This window comes from Aspergillus lucknowensis (assembly GCF_044049455.1).
Source record: "Aspergillus lucknowensis strain CBS 449.75 chromosome Unknown BJX67scaffold_10, whole genome shotgun sequence".
Taxonomy (NCBI): domain Eukaryota; kingdom Fungi; phylum Ascomycota; class Eurotiomycetes; order Eurotiales; family Aspergillaceae; genus Aspergillus; species Aspergillus lucknowensis.
This window is the reverse complement of record NW_027263554.1, coordinates 242,057-257,760: the sequence shown is the minus strand read 5'-3', so window position 1 is coordinate 257,760 and position 15,704 is coordinate 242,057. Positions and strand designations below refer to the sequence as shown.

General features: G+C 51.9%; 9 protein-coding genes across 9 annotated transcripts; 4 read left to right on the top strand and 5 right to left on the bottom strand.

Moving 5' to 3' along the window:
* Positions 1 to 338: 338 nt before the first annotated feature.
* On the bottom strand, positions 339 to 1,441 carry BJX67DRAFT_347937 (ADP-ribosylation factor family protein). Its single transcript, XM_071028608.1, has one exon. The coding sequence runs from the start codon at positions 1,194 to 1,196 to the stop codon at positions 585 to 587; it is 612 nt and encodes a 203-aa protein (XP_070888238.1). The 5' UTR covers positions 1,197 to 1,441; the 3' UTR covers positions 339 to 584.
* A 974-nt stretch (positions 1,442 to 2,415) lies between these two features.
* Positions 2,416 to 4,164, top strand: BJX67DRAFT_379286 (uncharacterized protein; the record flags this gene model as incomplete). Its single annotated transcript, XM_071032536.1, has 2 exons — positions 2,416 to 2,491; positions 2,582 to 4,164. 2 exons carry the CDS (start codon positions 2,416 to 2,418, stop codon positions 4,162 to 4,164), a joined length of 1,659 nt encoding a protein of 552 aa, XP_070888237.1.
* Positions 4,165 to 4,370: 206 nt separating this feature from the next.
* Positions 4,371 to 5,552, bottom strand: BJX67DRAFT_379285 (mRNA splicing protein PRP18; the record flags this gene model as incomplete). The annotated part of the gene is made up of 2 exons (XM_071032535.1): positions 4,371 to 4,563; positions 4,627 to 5,552. The coding sequence occupies 2 exons, from the start codon at positions 5,550 to 5,552 to the stop codon at positions 4,371 to 4,373; spliced, it is 1,119 nt and encodes a 372-aa protein (XP_070888236.1).
* A 181-nt stretch (positions 5,553 to 5,733) lies between these two features.
* BJX67DRAFT_22813 (SAP18 family protein) lies at positions 5,734 to 6,913 on the top strand. Its single transcript, XM_071025868.1, has one exon. It carries the CDS (start codon positions 5,889 to 5,891, stop codon positions 6,711 to 6,713), a length of 825 nt encoding a protein of 274 aa, XP_070888235.1. The 5' UTR covers positions 5,734 to 5,888; the 3' UTR covers positions 6,714 to 6,913.
* BJX67DRAFT_347932 (uncharacterized protein) lies at positions 6,911 to 8,070 on the bottom strand. Its single transcript, XM_071028607.1, has 4 exons — positions 7,491 to 8,070; positions 7,400 to 7,435; positions 7,163 to 7,278; positions 6,911 to 7,081 (listed from the first exon to the last, which is right to left on the bottom strand). The coding sequence occupies exons 1-4, from the start codon at positions 7,507 to 7,509 to the stop codon at positions 7,028 to 7,030; spliced, it is 225 nt and encodes a 74-aa protein (XP_070888234.1). The 5' UTR covers positions 7,510 to 8,070; the 3' UTR covers positions 6,911 to 7,027.
* On the top strand, positions 7,739 to 9,081 carry BJX67DRAFT_22848 (glutathione S-transferase). Its single transcript, XM_071025873.1, has 3 exons — positions 7,739 to 8,174; positions 8,231 to 8,610; positions 8,669 to 9,081. Exons 1-3 carry the CDS (start codon positions 8,140 to 8,142, stop codon positions 9,013 to 9,015), a joined length of 762 nt encoding a protein of 253 aa, XP_070888233.1. The 5' UTR covers positions 7,739 to 8,139; the 3' UTR covers positions 9,016 to 9,081.
* On the bottom strand, positions 9,081 to 10,240 carry BJX67DRAFT_22810 (2-hydroxyacid dehydrogenase). Its single transcript, XM_071025867.1, has one exon. It carries the CDS (start codon positions 10,209 to 10,211, stop codon positions 9,147 to 9,149), a length of 1,065 nt encoding a protein of 354 aa, XP_070888232.1. The 5' UTR covers positions 10,212 to 10,240; the 3' UTR covers positions 9,081 to 9,146.
* Positions 10,241 to 11,568: 1,328 nt separating this feature from the next.
* On the bottom strand, positions 11,569 to 12,970 carry BJX67DRAFT_22736 (uncharacterized protein). Its single transcript, XM_071025851.1, has 2 exons — positions 12,090 to 12,970; positions 11,569 to 11,977 (listed from the first exon to the last, which is right to left on the bottom strand). Exons 1-2 carry the CDS (start codon positions 12,558 to 12,560, stop codon positions 11,741 to 11,743), a joined length of 708 nt encoding a protein of 235 aa, XP_070888231.1. The 5' UTR covers positions 12,561 to 12,970; the 3' UTR covers positions 11,569 to 11,740.
* Positions 12,971 to 14,268: 1,298 nt separating this feature from the next.
* On the top strand, positions 14,269 to 15,703 carry BJX67DRAFT_22744 (FYVE zinc finger domain-containing protein). The gene is made up of 2 exons (XM_071025852.1): positions 14,269 to 14,826; positions 15,053 to 15,703. Exons 1-2 carry the CDS (start codon positions 14,404 to 14,406, stop codon positions 15,467 to 15,469), a joined length of 840 nt encoding a protein of 279 aa, XP_070888230.1. The 5' UTR covers positions 14,269 to 14,403; the 3' UTR covers positions 15,470 to 15,703.
* Position 15,704: the final 1 nt, after the last annotated feature.

Genomic DNA, 15,704 nt, shown 5'->3' with positions numbered 1-15,704 from the left:
TTATATACGCCTCCGATTGCAGGAACCCTAACTTATCCCCCTACAGTTAAAGATGACGTCAAGGTAGCTCTGGTTGATTTCCAACTTTGACTGCAAATGTAGTCGCGATGCCTTCCAAGTTTCTGAGATAAGTCGTTAGTATCAGCGACAGGAAGTCTGGTTCTTATTGGAGATTACCACCGTCTTTTCCTTCGCAGCTAACGAGCCATTCCCTTAACTTATAAAACGAATTATTTTTTTCAGGGCTCGTAGAGGTCCTTGGGCATGACTTCAACTCTGGTTCATCACTATCGACGCCTCGGATGACGTCAGGCGAGTTGGCCGAGCATGGGCGGTTATGGAGTGTTCCTGACGGCGGATAAATTAAGCTAAAGTTAGACTATTAGATGCCTGGATTCATCTTCTATGGACATGGAATTAGGAAGTATATACGACATCGATCGAAATAAACCAAAACAAGCTATCTAGGTATCATCGCAGCAGAACAGACGCGCCCCCAGCGCCGAACAAGAATTTATAAGACACAAATGGCATAAGACATCACACCCCATCTTCTACGATTTTCTTGTTGTTATCGTAGTGGATCACCTCATAACGGGCGGCCTCCCCTCTTTATTCCACTTCACTCTGCTTTGAACCCATTCCACAGCCTCTTGGACGCCTGAGCCCAGAAGCGCACTAATTGGCAACACCCGGCTGTCACGTACAACACCACCCGTCTCGCCTTCGAAGACCTTCCTCACGAAACCTTCCTTGATCCGGACAACCTCCACGGAGTCCTCCCGATCCTGTTTATTCGCAAGCACGAGGATAGGTACTCCCGCGACATCAGAATGCCGCAGGACCGACTCCAACACCTGTCGACACTCATCGAGCCGGCCAAAATCACTATCTGGCGCGTTGATACCCGCTAGTTGTTCGGTGAATGAGTCCTCCCCACCGTCGTTCTCGCCATCTACTTCGACTTCAGTTTCCGCCGTCCCTGCAGACGCCGACACCGACGCTGAGCTCACAGCTGAAGATTTCCGCGTATTATTTGCCGACAAGGAAGAGGACGGAAGACGTGTGATGTCTGGATTCTGACCAACGTCTGTACTATCCACGACGAAGACGATCGCGTGACAGCTCGAGTAGTAACTCTGCCATAGGTTGCGCATGGTGATCTGGCCGCCGACATCCCATATTTTCAGGTACATATCCGGTAGAGAGATAGTGCTGACATTTTGTCCGACGGTAGGAACGGTTTTGCCGGGGTTGGGCGCAGGCGTTCCGTCCGTTCGCGGCTGGTAGAGGGCTTTGATCTGGGAGAGGAGCGTGGTCTTGCCTGCATTATCCAGGCCAAGGAGGAGGACGGAGTATTCTAGATAACAAAAATTGTTAGTTTTGGGGGGGCAGAGTGTTACGAATGTGGTCTGCGACGTACCCTCTTTGCTGGTGGCGTACATATACAGGGACTTGGCCAGATGATACATCTTGTATGCGGCGCAGCGCAGCAAGGCCAACCCGCTCCAGCGACTCCGACGACGCTACCTCAATATTGGAGTTATAGTGGATGTGAAGAGGGGTACGGTGAGAGAATCATGGCAAGAAGCAAGCCGTTCTCCTTATCTTTATCTTGTTTCTCTTTGCCTCGACGGCTGGCGTCTTGGGTGATGGACAGCCACCCAGGCCAACGCGTCAGCCTTGCCCAAATTGAGAAAATAGGGCATGGGGCTGAAAGCTCATCAACCCTGAGACCTACCTTCCAAATCTGGACGTACTCCACTGACGGAATCGCGGAATTGGATTAATAATCACAAAAATAACTTCATCTTTGGGATCGTGAACTTCAGTGCCAGAATGAAGCAAGCCTCCAAATAAGAATGATGACTCGCTCCAAGGTCGAGAGATGGACCTTTCCTGTAAAGATTGCCTTGCATAGCCTGAAAAAGCAAATCGACAACGTCCCTCTGATGATTCGAGGATGATGATGCGATGCCGTGTTCACCACCCAATAGTAATTGGGAGAAGTCGCGGCTCGCTGCAAGCTTCCCACTTGGTGGTCCGTGGTCCTCCAGGGCTGGCTCCAACCAGTCCCATGTTCGAGTTCTCCTCGACTGCCTGTCGAGATATCAGGCATTCTCCTCCCGTCGCTCACGGCCCCGAGTAAAGAATGTTTTGAAGCAGAGAGGCTTTCTTGTTTTGTCAGCAAACCCCATTTCAGAGGCGCCCGTTTGCAGCCCGCGTCCCTCCCACGCCCGCCTCACGCCAACCCCAGACCTTCCAACCCCCATCTCAAATCCATAGTCAACTCTCTCCCAATGTAACAGGTCTCTCAAATGGCCGTCCGGTTACTTCTCCTTCGCCCGAAGGTAGTACTGGTTTCCGATTGTTGTTGACACCGGCTCTTCTCCGAACACCCTTCCAGTGCAGTCCATGCCCCGCGCAGACCGGGCCGCTGGGGGTGAGCTCAAATATAAGCCTTCCATGGAGATTGACACCATTATCATCGGTATGTCGCCATCGCTGGTTGCCTGAGTTCTCCAGAGTATCTGTCCCCTTTACGCCAATGGCCGTCCTTATTGACCCCAGTGCTCGCCAGGCAACGGGCCGTCTTCCATGATCCTGTCCTACATTCTTCATGGCCATATTCCATATTATTCGTCTCAGCATCCGCATCCTGACCCCCTTCTCCATGCAAAGCTCAAGGGCGCCCCGACTCTTCTGCGGGCTGACGTGGTTGCCTTAACTAAGCATTTCGCCGCGTCTCGTCTGTCGTATTCCACGCAGGCCTTGCCCGTAAACGTGCTCCTGGATACGCTGGTTCGTCCCAGCGTCGACGTTGAGGAATTACAGAGCGCCACAAGCGTAGAGTGGCGATATGAACCCCAAAAGGCCGTCCCTCACTGGGTTATTGGGCATGCTCCCCGACCTGGCGGCCAGTGGACCGAGAATCCGATGCCCGCAAGCTGGGAGATCCAGACACTCAGCTACGCCTCGATGCTTTCATTGCCTGGGTATTCTTTCGCTGAGCATTACCGCAAAACTATTGGAAAGGACCTCCCGGCATACACCCGACCCAGCAGACAAGAAACCGCAGATTATTATCGAACATATCCCGAAGCAGTTGGTATAGATGACGCCTTTTGGTCAGGGGAAGATGTTTGGGGCATTGTAAGGCAAGAGAATGGGTTCTTCCTGCGATCGCACAACATTCACTGCAAGCATCTCGTCTTAGCCAGCGGCATTTTTTCCGAAGTCCTGCAGCCTCGGTCGCTTCTGAAACCTCTCGCATCCTTCCAGCCAGTCCCTGAAACCCCATTGCTTGTTATCGGATCCGGTTTCTCCGCGGCAGATGTGATTATTTCTGCACCAACGAACCAAAAAGTCATCCACATATTCAAATGGGATCCGGAAAGTCGACCCTCCCCACTCCGTGGCTGTCATCAACACGCATATCCCGAATACGCGGGCGTGTACCGGCTCATGAAACGGGCAGCTATGTCTGCGGTGCCAAAGTCAGCAAAACAGCGCATAAAACCGCTTCGGACGACCTCCTCCCCCTTCCTTGAGAGTCGATCATGGGCCGACGTTTATGAAGGATTCCCGAATACTGAGATAATTGATGTACAAGTGCAGGAGGAAGGGGCCATTGTGACCCTCCGCCGCCCGGACAGGACCATTTTTTCGAGATATATACGCGGTATGGTATATGCTACCGGCCGGCGAGGCACGCTCGGCTATCTAGACCAAAGCCTCTTGCGTGAAGTCATTGGTCTTGACGGCAGTATAGCCAAAGTGGATACTACAATATCTGGACAGACGTTGAGAGGGAAGGCTATTGAGAATGTCGAGGTTGCGAAAGACGTCTTCATCATCGGCAGCTTGACGGGAGATTCCCTCGTCCGTTTTGCATACGGAAGCTGCGTCCAGGCAGCTGGGAAATTGATCAAAGCTTTTACTGGGGACGACAAAGCTAGGAACAACTCGGACCCCTCTCCCAAACAGGCGTTATGCATAGGGGTGATGCATGGCATCGACGGACATGATGTTTATTCCTGCAATGGCCAACCATACCCGCACGAAGATGATGATAATGCGGCTGCTGCGCCCACGCCTGAAAAGGGCGCAGGAAAGGGAATGTGGACCTGGCTGATGGGGATTTGGAGGTGGACGGAGGTATGATAAATGGTTTCTGAATATGAATATGCACGTTTGCGGCTGTATAGATGTAAGTTAGAAGGCCTATGTCATCTGTGTATATTCGCATTCGCATTCGAAGATAGTTGAATTTTTTGTCGATAGCCCAATAATATGCGGAGGAGTCGATGGCTGTAAGAAGCAGAGTGTATTTGTGTCATTCAATCGTGAAGAGATTCTGATTTTGGCGCTCAGCCCATGATCTGGAGTTGGTCGTCTGGAGGCCATCGGGTCTGAGCGAAGCTAAGACATCGCTTGATACTCTGGAGATATTTACGGGTGATTTCATCACTTAAAATATGGGCTTGCCGGTCACCCTGATGCAGTTTCTCTCGCGCTGAACGCTCGTGGATACCCACCATGGTAACTCCAATAGGCCATGCTCTGCATATTGTCAGTTCCGCTGAGGTTCTCAATACAAGGGCAAACGAGAATAGTGCAACATACGCTTTCCCAATACTCAGACGGAGGTATGCATCATTAGCATCAACATATCTCCTCAGTTGAGCTTTGTGAACTATTTCCACAACATGCTCAAGCACCACGTCGTCGATATCAGATTTCTCAAACTTGCGAAAGAGTGGGACCATATTCTCCCGTGACTGTACCATCGCATTATACGCTTGCCTCCCTTGAAGGCTCTGTTTCACAGATACATCGCGCTTTGCCAGCGCAAGTTCCCATTCGAACAGCACCATGTTGAAATACGAAGCCAACTGACGGAGCAGAAATTTGCGGCTCTCGGTGTCTTTTGGAACAGTTGTCGGAATTTTCATTTCCACCTCAGGGACTGGCTCCAGTGTTGTCGGGATCGGGCCGTCAGACATCTTCTGAACATCAAGAGACTGCTCACGCATCTTTCGATATCGGCGTAGACGACCGCTGTGAGTCTCTCCGAACAAACGGATAGGCTCCCCCAGTTCCCTGAGCTTCCCCGTAAGGTCTTCATCGCTGATAGTTTCCCCTTCTGCCTCTCCTTGCTCCTCACGTGTCTCGACTTTCCCATCTGGTGTGGGAGGCAGCTCTGGTAGGCCAATCCGCTTCCGTCGCTCGCGTTCTTTGGCCGCTTCCTCTTCCTCTCGTTTCTTTCGTGACTCTTCGGCAAGTCGTCGCTTCTTCGCCTCTCGTTCCAAGCTTCGCTCTGTCTCTTCTTCTTCCAGTTTGCGCTTCTGGGCCATGCGCTCTTCGCGCTCCCTTTCCAGACGGGCCTGTTCTTCATGATAGGCCGATACCCGGGCTGCTTCCTCGTCCGCACGACGGATGTATCTCTTCCCTTGGGGTTTCGAAGAGCCGTGCTCGTCTGATCCGGAGCTCGGCGGTGTAGATCCCTTCGCCTTAGCGATTTCTTTCGACATTAACGCGGCGAAATCCATGGCGATGACCTCGCTGTAGTATAGGTAGTGTAGAATATGAGTGATAAGATTGATTTCTATCCATGAAACAGGAATAAGAGGCGGATGCTTGAAGGAGGATGGTCGGCGTGGGAGGTTGGAAGTCGCGAAATTATTCTCAATCGGGCGGTCGAGCTCTCGTGGAGGTGATCAACCTTCAACCGCATCAAACACCTTACCAACCTTCTTGTCAATGCTTCACGGCACAACTCGATTGCCAGCAATGAGCTTCATTAACTACAATACTCTTCACGCTACTTCTTAACCTCATTACCTGCTAACTAGCCACCAATTTATCGCACTCAGGGCTCCATCGCCATGGCTGCCCGCGACGTCCCGAAACCCAAGATTGACCGTCAATCGACGACACCTTTCCACCTCAAGCTCTTCTACCGCTTACAGTCCTTTCATAACCTCTCTGACTTTGCCATTCCACCTCCTTCCTCTTCATTACATGGAGGCCCTGTCAGCGGCCCAAATGCCATCCGATCGCGTTCCCCTCCCCCACCACCACCGCTCCCAGCACACCTCCAAATCTACACTTGGCAATCCTGCACCCTCCGCGAGCTCTCACAACTCCTGACTTCTGCGCTCCCATCAATGCTTCCCGATCCCCCGATTGGCACGCGGTTATGCTTCCGTCTCATCTACCCCGACACCAAAGCCGCAGCAATGCTGGGTCCCGACGCGCGAGGCAGATACATAAGCAAGGATCTGGGGAGTGTGATCATTGGGCCACGGGAGAGTCCCTACCGAGACAGTAAGGATGAGGAAGTGTCAAGGAATGGCCCACCAGCTCCCCGAACAGGTCCGTTCAGGGTGCAGGGGAATGACGCAGAGAAGACACTGCAGGACGCGCGGTTCGTGATTGGGGATTTTGTGGATTGCGCAATTCTACCGCCGTTGGAAGATGGCTCAGTCGCTCCGGCGTTGACGGGTGGAAGAGGACCGATGACCGCCGGAGGAGGTGGAATGCGGGCGTTCCGTGACAATGGGTTTGGCGGTGGACGAGGTGGTCGCGGTAGGGGCGGCGGTGATCGAGGAATACCCCCCGGAGACTGGAGGCGTGGTGAACGGCTTCCAGACAGTGGGAGGGGAGGTTTTGGGGGTGGGCCTGGGAGGAGGGGATGGGCGCCGTATTGAATTACTTGCTGGGTTCCTGTCATCTTTTTTTTTTTTACGGGGGATTGTGTACCAATAACATGGAGTTTGATCCGAAAGGAATACCCTAACTAAAAAGGCAAGGTCGGTTGTTTCGTTCAGTCGCAATGTATACATCCAGTCCTCTCTCATCATGGTCATATAGGCGCACACGAAGCCCACTTCACGGTACCTTATCTATACCACCCGGCGTCAAAGAAAAGGGTGAGATGTAATAAAGTTCATGCGGTAAATTTAGCAATAATTACAAGATTCAGCGAGAAAACTCAACACCATTCATGCGGCTTCCTGTTCATCTACCATTCAACAATCGTATCTCCCCTCCTCTTCCCGCGGAGATCATATTTTCCCTATAAAACGTCAGATATCCATCCCGATCGACGCCTTACGCGCCTTAATACGAGCAAAAAAGTCGAATGTGAGGAACGTACATCGGTCTTGTAAGCGACATAGCCCAACGAAGCAGGAATTAGGACCATGTAGAGGAGCGAATGCCAGGCGGTGCGGGGAGTCCAACGGAAGTACTTGTAGCGGTTTGCATTGACCTCTGTTAAAAAACCTGTGGATTAGCCTCCTGAATTTCGAACCATCAATACCGCGATCCATCACTTCTGCCTCAATTGCCGACCATAGTCAAGAGAGAAATGGCATGGGATCGGGGGCGGTACCGTAGTATTTCTGCAGGGCCGGGTCGAGGATCAGGGCTGCGAAGATGGACAGTTAACAGAATGCTTCGATCGTGTGTCTAGAAACACTTACATTTGCTAGGACCGGCCATGGTTGCGGTGGTGTTTGCGACGTATGGCTTTATGATGGCGACGCTGCCGTCACGAAGAGATGAAGTGCACAGTCACATGACCATCTATTGCTGAGTCAGCGTCAATAGGACTGACCTTCTCGTCCAAACCGCCTTGATTTGGCGGCTTCAGGGAAAGAGAGCGAATGCGACGAGGAGGTACGGCATGGGGGCTCTTTGTCTCAGCTGAAAGTCATCTACAAGCGAAGGCGAAGTGTCAGCTGGCGCTGTGAACGGCTCTCCGTCGTCTCGATTCCCGCCGTGTCGGGACTCGGAGCCTCATGGATTCGGCGGAGAACCTCCACAGTCGAGTGAATCCGATTCGTGAACCTATCAAGGATTGATGCAGCCGAGTATCTTCGCTAATACCGTGAAGGTGCTGCCTGACTCGGAAGCTGTAGAATGCCCATCAGTCGCCCTGTGAGCGACCAATGACGCAGTTGATCGTTCACAAGTGTCTGTCGATGTTTTGCCGAGGACCAGGTTTCAGAAAAGCAAGAGATTGGCCTGAATCGAAGAGGATATAAGGGCCCTCCCGGCCCGTTTTATCTTTTTTTTTTTTTGAGCTAGATCAGACACTTCTTTTGGGGAGCAATTATCACTCACTTCAACATGGCTTCAAAAGATACTAAAGTGACTCTTTACTGGTGACGAGCCTTCCTCTTTCCTTGCCCTTCGAGAAGTAGCTTCTAACTTGTACAAGGCTTGAAAAGTCGCGCTCTCATCGCATCCTATGGCTCCTGGAAGAGCTCAACGTACCCTACGAGGTGAAAACTTTCAAGCGCAAACCAGACATGCTAGCTCCCGATGAGCTCAAGGAGATCCACCCACTGGGCAAATCCCCCATTATCTCCGTCGAGTCTCCTGCTACCTCTGAGCCGATTATCATCGCAGAGTCGGGCATGATCATTGAATATCTCTGCGACCATTTTGGCGGAGACAAGCTTGTCCCGGCTCGTTATGTGCCCGGCAAGGAAGGCCAGGTTGGCGGCGAGACTGAGGAGTGGCTTCGCTACCGGTACTACATGCATTTTTCGGAGGGCAGCTTGATGCCATTTTTGGTGTTCAAATTGGTCACAGACAGTGAGTTATTGAGGCAGTGACCCCGTGGCAGCGACCGGTAACCTAACCACTACACCAGTCATGAAAGCACCCCCCGGCTTGCCATTCTTCCTGAGACCCATTCCCCGTATTGTGGCCAACCAGGTTGAAAATCAGTTCGTCAACCCCAACATCTTCAGGACATTTGACTTCCTTGAAGGCCAGCTCAAGACTGCTCCCGGAGGTGGTCGCTTCTTCTGCGGCAATAAGGTGACTGCCGCTGATATCATGCTGAGCTTTCCCTTGATTGCAGCCAACACAAGGATTCCGCTTGAGGAGAAGTACCCGCTGCTAGCACAATATGTGCGAACCATGGAAAACCAGGAGGGATATAAGCGCGCTGTTGCGAAGATCGAGCAAATTGATGGCAAATTTGAGGCGATGTGATCTCTCCAATGACCATGTCGATATTAACGAAAATGTATATATCAGGATACCAGTCTGTTTCATCTGAGCCCTAATATGAGCTTCTCTACGCCTTACCCCATTACAAAAAGAACCACCCTCTCCTGAGGAAACTAAATCCTGACGGGCTCCTTCCCCTTGGGGATGACAAGGTATCCCTCCCTAACTAATGAATTCTTACAAGGTCTTTCCTCAGCCCAATCCTGCAAGTTCGCCAATGTCGTCGCCGCAATCTCGGTCAATGCCTCCTTTGTAAAGAACGCCTGATGCCCACAAACAAGCGCATTTGGGAACGTCACCAACCTCATCAATGCATCATCACCGATAATCTCCTGCGAATGGTCATTATAGAAATATGCGCCTTCCTCCTCATACACGTCCAGCGCCAATCCACCCAATTGTCCAGATTTCAGCGCCTTTATCACTGCCTTGGTGTCGACCAGAGCTCCTCGAGAGGTGTTTACCAGCAGCGCTCCCTTTTTCATGCGGTTTAGGTTCTCAGTGGAGATAATATGGCGCGTCAAGTCCGTCAGTGGGCAATGGAGAGACACTATGTCGGCCTGCTGGAGGAGAGTAGGAAGGTCAACGAATTCACCCCCGTACTCGTTACGAAACTCCTCGTCGCTGAGACCCGGTTTGGGGTCTGAGGCGATCAATTTACACCCAAACCCACGGACTATGCGTGCCAGCGCGAGTCCAATGCGCCCAGTCCCAATGATACCGAACGTCTTGCCGTGCAACGTAACGCCCAGGAATCCCTCGAGATTGAAATTCCCCTCGCGGACCCGATTGTACGCACGGTGGATGTTTCTATTCAAAGTTTGAAGCAGCGCCACGGTGAATTCGGCTACCGCTTCAGGTGAGTATGATGGGACATTTGCGACAAAGAAGCCTAGTTCTTCGGCGACGCGGAGGTCAACGTTATTAAATTCCGCACAGCGAAGGAGGATGGCTCCGACGCCGGTTTCATGGAGAGTTCGGAGGACGGCGGCGTCAAGAGTGTCATTTACAAAGGCACAGACTGCATTGCTTCCATGCGCCAAAGGCGCAGTTTCGGACGAGAGTGAGAAGGGGTGGTATGTTATTGTGCAGAGGGATGGGTGTTGGTCTTTCAAGACGGCGTCGAGGTAGGTCCTGTCGTAGGATTTCGCACTGAAGACAGCGAGTTTGAGAGCCATTGTCTTTACCTTTCAATGGTGGGAACTCCGTAAAATTTTTAAATCTAGTTATCCCGGGGGTTTCCAGTTGATATTGCATTGAGGGGTGCGATGGGCTGATGTTCGCCAAGGCTAACTTTTCAGTCTGTATACTCCACGAGCATGACGTCTATACTCCCGCTCTGGGCATCATCTCCGGGAACCTGGTTCCTTCTCTAATCTTCAGGCTGGCATGTTTTGACACACCCTTCATGTGTCCGTAATTCTAGTGATGTGAATAGTGCTCTTTTCCGACAGTCCCGCCCGGGTGCAAAAGCCAGAGGTGTCGTCTCAGGGCCCAAGAGTTGTAGTCCACAACGTGCAAAACAACCTGGAAGACGAATTAGACCCCCTAAAACGATGATTACACCTTCGACCGAAAACCCTTGAAAACAATATGATATCCTCTCCTCACGAGTATACTCTACACTTCAAGCCTGGAGATACTCACCCCGATATGAATTTCGAAAACGAGGTCTTCATCATCTGCGCGAAAGGCTTCCCTTCCATAATTCTCCGGGCTATATTACCTCCGAAGCAACCGCTAAGTATTCAAGGTGGCAGACCGATATTTGGCACTTTTCGAGTGCTGCGAAGTAGTAAAATCATTGGATATCGCCGATTGAGACACGGGGCGGCGAAAATTGAGCACGAACAGAGCTCGAGGGAGGGATTCTAATGAATGGCCAGAATTACATTTCCTGCTGCAAGAGTATGGTCTGATAGGTTAGGAGCAGCTTCGTGACAATATATGATTGGATTAGTTCAGGGGGTTGAGGGATGTTGTTAGGGCAATATGTGTTGTACAAGGACACCAAAATATATACTAAGTAAACAGTTGCACTTACTGAATCCAGTCTTCATATTAACAGAGAGATAAGTAACTTTTCTTTTCCCAAACACTGGTTTGATTCATATACAGGCAAACATGCTACAAGTTGGAAGCTCAAGAGGGGTCAGGGAAACTTTTTTGTTCTTCCAATTTCTATCCTAGTGGGCAATATCGCTGTGGGACATTCTTTCCCTTCTGATGGATCGTGCTCTTCCATGCAGTCTGCTTGCCGCAGATGGACGATAAGGCTCTATTGACTCGACCGAAGGGATGGCTAGCGAACTCCGAATAGATAGAACACATCAGCATTAGATGTAAGCTCGAATTCTGCAGCATGACTACTCGAAGTATATGTGACCAGCCAAATTCCTCTAAAGCGCCGTCCACCGATAAAACTGATAGCGAAAAGAAGCCAGGTGCAAGAATGTAATGGAATAAATGGTTGCCCTCGCGGTATTCGTCGGCGTACGCCCTGACAGTTCGGATGGGGCGGTACTGATTTTCGTCCGAGGTTCTGGTTTCATGTGTGAGGTTCACAAAGTGCTTTGATATGCATGCAGTTTGAACGCGGCATCAAACGTCAACATAGGTAAACTGGAGGTATGCCCTGTCTCTCTGGCGAGGAAATGCGTGAGCTGGCGAGTTGCTGGAAAGGGTGACTGGATCCTGACGATCAAAGTCACAAGCCTTGACCTCTGACTTGATTGACTCTACGGCGGCCTTCCGTGCGATCGACTTGGCTCAGCAGATCGACAGAGGCAACAAGAGAAAGCCACTCAAACAACGCGCCATTTGATTGGTGGTTGGGCTGACTTGTGCTTTTCAGGACAGGACTTCTCATGTCTGATTTCAAGCCTGCATTGAAACTTGCATCTGATTCGGGATGAACCATGAAGGGACAGGATCTCAAATAGATCTCCCCGTCTGTCTGTGAGTAATGCTCCATGGCAAATCTCTGTCTCAACTCTCTGGGGGCTGGGGGAGTGGCATGGGGGAGGTCAAGTGTTCTCCGGTCTTGGCAGGCTCACCACAAATCCACCATGGATGAGGCTATCGACTCCGGCTCTGACTCGCAGGAGCCGTAGCTGCAGGGTGTCGGGATGATGATTCAGGAGGTGTTGAGTGTGAAGCAAACCGTGAGCAGCGGCGATTTTTCTTTTGCCCTGCGACGACTCTGAGTCGGAGTGGCTCAATAATAATGAATTTCTTGCGACAAACATCGACAAGATCGTTCGGTGATTGTTCCGAAGTTTTCCCTCCTCGGAGATGTTCCATGCTGGGTCGCTGGAATATTCCAAGCCGGGAGAGCTTCCAGAGCGAGAGATTCGCGCTTGGCGTGAGATTCGCTCCTTGACCTGTTCGGGAGAACCCGGCGAGTCCATTGCAAAACCCGCCACAAAAAAGCTTCCTGAGTCGGCGCCAGGCCGAAACGCGAAGCGGAGCGCGAATCGAAGAGCTGCGATAAGGAGGTTGCAGGCCAATCCGGCGCTGAGATTCATTGGGCCCAGCACTCTGGAAAAGGCGATGCTCAGTCATGATTGGCGGCCCACCCCGTGCGGCGTACGATTCGGCAGTTCAAGTTTTGAGCAGACTTGTCACCGCAAGCCACTCTTGGTAGGGAGAGGAGTCGCTGACCACCATCCCAGTCGGGAGTGGGTGCGGTTCCTCGATTTACTGTCGTGGTGGTTGCTCCTTTGCTCCCTGTGTGTTCGCGGCGGTCTCGCTCGACGAGGTCCTTGTTCCGAGGACACCTCGTGAACGCTTCCGTCTTCCAACCCGTCATCGACCCGTCAAGGACGATCCATTGAGCCAGAACGGGCGACCTGGTGGGTCATCTATCCCTGGTGGTCGCGTGTGGAAGCGACGTTGGTGGAGTCCTCAACCGGAAGCCGCGTTGCCAATGAGGATCGCCAGGATTATTCTGACGCCGAGCTCTTGGGGTGTGAATCCTTGTCATGCAGGATGTGGGTTGTGGACTCGAAGACCTGGGGAGAAGATGAGGCTCGCCTGAAGGGGAAGGTCATCATGCCGTCCACGGGCGTCGTCTGAGGTTCCTCAATCCGTTGCCACTGGACGTCAAACCAAGCAGACTACTGGCGTTCACCGGATGTAACTTTGACCTGGGAGAACACTGGAGCACACCTGGGCAACACCCTGAGCGGTCGAAGGGTAGAGCTGCCGTTTTGGGGGACAAAAGGCGGTCAGGAGCGACAGGGATGCTGTCAAGGATCACTTTGGAGAAAAAGAGACTGAGGGGTATCCCTGCATGGTGGGCTTCAATTCCCTAGGGCGGCAGCTGTCGTATTCATGAACGCGATTCATGATGATTTCATGGATAATTGCTGTGACCTCACTGCTCAAGAATGGGAAGGGGGAAGTGAAATTGACAAGACAGATCGTCGTCACAAATTCTCGAAAGCATGAAATAATTTTAGACCAAATCCTGGCCTCGCAGCCAACCACCGGCCGCTCATTTCCCTCGGCAAAATGCCGCTCCGGATTGAGACAGCCGCTCCTCGTTTGCCATGGGATCAAACAATCGATGTGGCGCCGAACATTCCGTTCTCAGAGTCAATAGTCGTCGATGCGAAGGCAATCTCCGACCGTTTGGCTGTGAGACGGGAATCGCGGGCAGGGAGGAGAAGCATATTCCGCGTTATTATCCGAGATTAACCCATCTTGCCTGGATGGAATCAGTTAAAGAGCGGGAACGATTCCACCAAGAGCGCTCATTCGGGACTTTTCCCTCCAGTCTCATTCTTATGAATCGAGTCCCATCCGTCTTGCGACGACTTTCTTGCTTGGGGATGGAGATGTGATACTGAAGGATTGTCGCCGACTCCATCTGTTAGCGCACATCCTTGCTCCACAAGCGCATGGCAAAAATTGCCCTTTCCCTCCGTCCACGAATCCTCTTAAAGTGAATGCATTTCTTTCATCGTCATTCTTGAAACAGACCCTCTCCCACAGACCTGCGAGGTTCAGACGCCCTGTCCTCGTTGATCTTGTTGAAGCTGCCTGGGCCCCCACACGGCTATTTCCCTGGTCGTGCATCCCTGGTCCTCGACCCATCAACTGGCTCTTGTCGTCATACCGAACCTTATCCTCTCGCCTCTTGCCACTGCGATGTGTTGATGCCCTTCATCACCTCTGCGGGCTCGTTGAATTCTCTCGCCTTTCCGTGGATACTCAGTATTGGGATATCGTTCACTTGCTCTGTACATACTATCTCTCGAGCCGAGTGATATAACATCTCCCTTGTTGTCTCTTCTCTCGCTCCTCCCTTCCCTCCCTTCCCACCAACACAACAACCCGAATTCATTCCAATCTACAAGATCAAATATGGCAACTCACGTCATAGCCGCGACCACAACTCCTTCCGTTAACCAGATCTCTATCTATGGCCATCCATCTCCCATGAACTCAGGCACAAGCACACCCGCGAACAACTCGCCCACCTCTCCTCGTCAGCAATACCTCCCGCTCCAGACCCGGCAGCTGCGACCTCCGAAAGGGCCCCTCTATGTGCCTGCTGCACTGCGCCCGACCGAGAGGCCTGCGAAACCCTCCCCTCCCACGCCTCCGCGCAGTATGCATGGATCTCTGGACAGTCTGAATGATGGGGTTTCAAGCGAGCCTGTCTCCCGTCGCCCAACTTTGGAGAGCGTCAACGGCGGTGGTATTAGCAAGCTGGCTGAGAATGAGTGGATGAAGAATGAACACCTCGGAGAGGTGACCGGCCTCCCAACTAGGGACCACTGGAAGGTAAGCCAACTTTAGAATGTTTGACTCTTTCCCTGGGCGTTGGGTTGGAATTTATACTGCCCAGATTGCGTGCCTGAATCCGGTAAATTCCGTAAGCCAATGTTTTGCGAGATCTTGCGTGATCTGCACCATTGACTTCATCATTGACTGCGGCATCGCTGCCGACTTTCCTCTTTTTTTTTTTTTTTTTTCCTCTTGAAATGGTCGTTAACATGATCTACTTTAGGCCGATTCTGCTTCTCCAAGCTGCGACTCTCCCACGTGTCGCTCCTCCTTCGGTCTCTTCTTGCGTCGCCATCACTGTCGCCATTGTGGCCACGTCTTCTGCTCGTCCCACACTCCTCATGTCGTGCCCCTTGATCAGGCTGCCCGCTTCCATCCAGATGGCGTCCCTTCTCGTGCCTGCGACCTCTGCTGGAGTGCCTACCAGCGCTGGGAGGAAGCTCGCACTGATCGACTGAACAAGATCCAGCATCAGATCAACACTCAGGATGATGATGCGCACAGCTCTGGTGAACACAGCTCTTCGGAAACTCTAGATACTCCAGTGGGGGAAGGTAGCAAGTCTTCACCTGCAACTCCCGGTCAGGCCTCTGAGATTGCCGCCAGCGTCCCTCGGGGCTGGAATTGGAGCACCTTTTAAGCAATCGTCGATCGGCGGCTGATCAACAGTATGCAATCGGCCCTCGCATTGACTGACGAGGCTCACCGACTACAACTTCACTTCGACGCAGGACATCTTTTAGAACATTTTGTCCCATTTACCTGGGTTTGCACTACAGCTTTTCTCATCTACCTGGAGTTAGGTCGGGGTTCTAATACTTTCACGGATGTTCTCTTTGACGCGACTTCCCTCTAATGCTGTGCTTAATCATAGA

Coding starts and splice junctions, on each gene's coding strand:
- BJX67DRAFT_347937 (XM_071028608.1), bottom strand. CDS start 1,196: ATGTACCTGAAAATATGGGATGTCGGCGGCCAGATCACCATGCGCAAC.
- BJX67DRAFT_22813 (XM_071025868.1), top strand. CDS start 5,889: ATGGCTGCCCGCGACGTCCCGAAACCCAAGATTGACCGTCAATCGACG.
- BJX67DRAFT_347932 (XM_071028607.1), bottom strand. Junction 7,279..7,399: donor GGCCCTGCAGAAATACTACG/GTACCGCCCCCG, acceptor GTTTTTTAACAG/AGGTCAATGCAAACCGCTAC. Junction 7,082..7,162: donor ATGTCGCTTACAAGACCGAT/GTACGTTCCTCA, acceptor GACGTTTTATAG/GGAAAATATGATCTCCGCGG.
- BJX67DRAFT_22848 (XM_071025873.1), top strand. CDS start 8,140: ATGGCTTCAAAAGATACTAAAGTGACTCTTTACTG. Junction 8,175..8,230: donor ACTAAAGTGACTCTTTACTG/GTGACGAGCCTT, acceptor AACTTGTACAAG/GCTTGAAAAGTCGCGCTCTC. Junction 8,611..8,668: donor GTTCAAATTGGTCACAGACA/GTGAGTTATTGA, acceptor CCACTACACCAG/TCATGAAAGCACCCCCCGGC.
- BJX67DRAFT_22810 (XM_071025867.1), bottom strand. CDS start 10,211: ATGGCTCTCAAACTCGCTGTCTTCAGTGCGAAATCCTACGACAGGACC.
- BJX67DRAFT_22736 (XM_071025851.1), bottom strand. CDS start 12,560: ATGAATCTCAGCGCCGGATTGGCCTGCAACCTCCTTATCGCAGCTCTT. Junction 11,978..12,089: donor TCATCCATGGTGGATTTGTG/GTGAGCCTGCCA, acceptor ACAGACGGGGAG/ATCTATTTGAGATCCTGTCC.
- BJX67DRAFT_22744 (XM_071025852.1), top strand. CDS start 14,404: ATGGCAACTCACGTCATAGCCGCGACCACAACTCCTTCCGTTAACCAG. Junction 14,827..15,052: donor CAACTAGGGACCACTGGAAG/GTAAGCCAACTT, acceptor GATCTACTTTAG/GCCGATTCTGCTTCTCCAAG.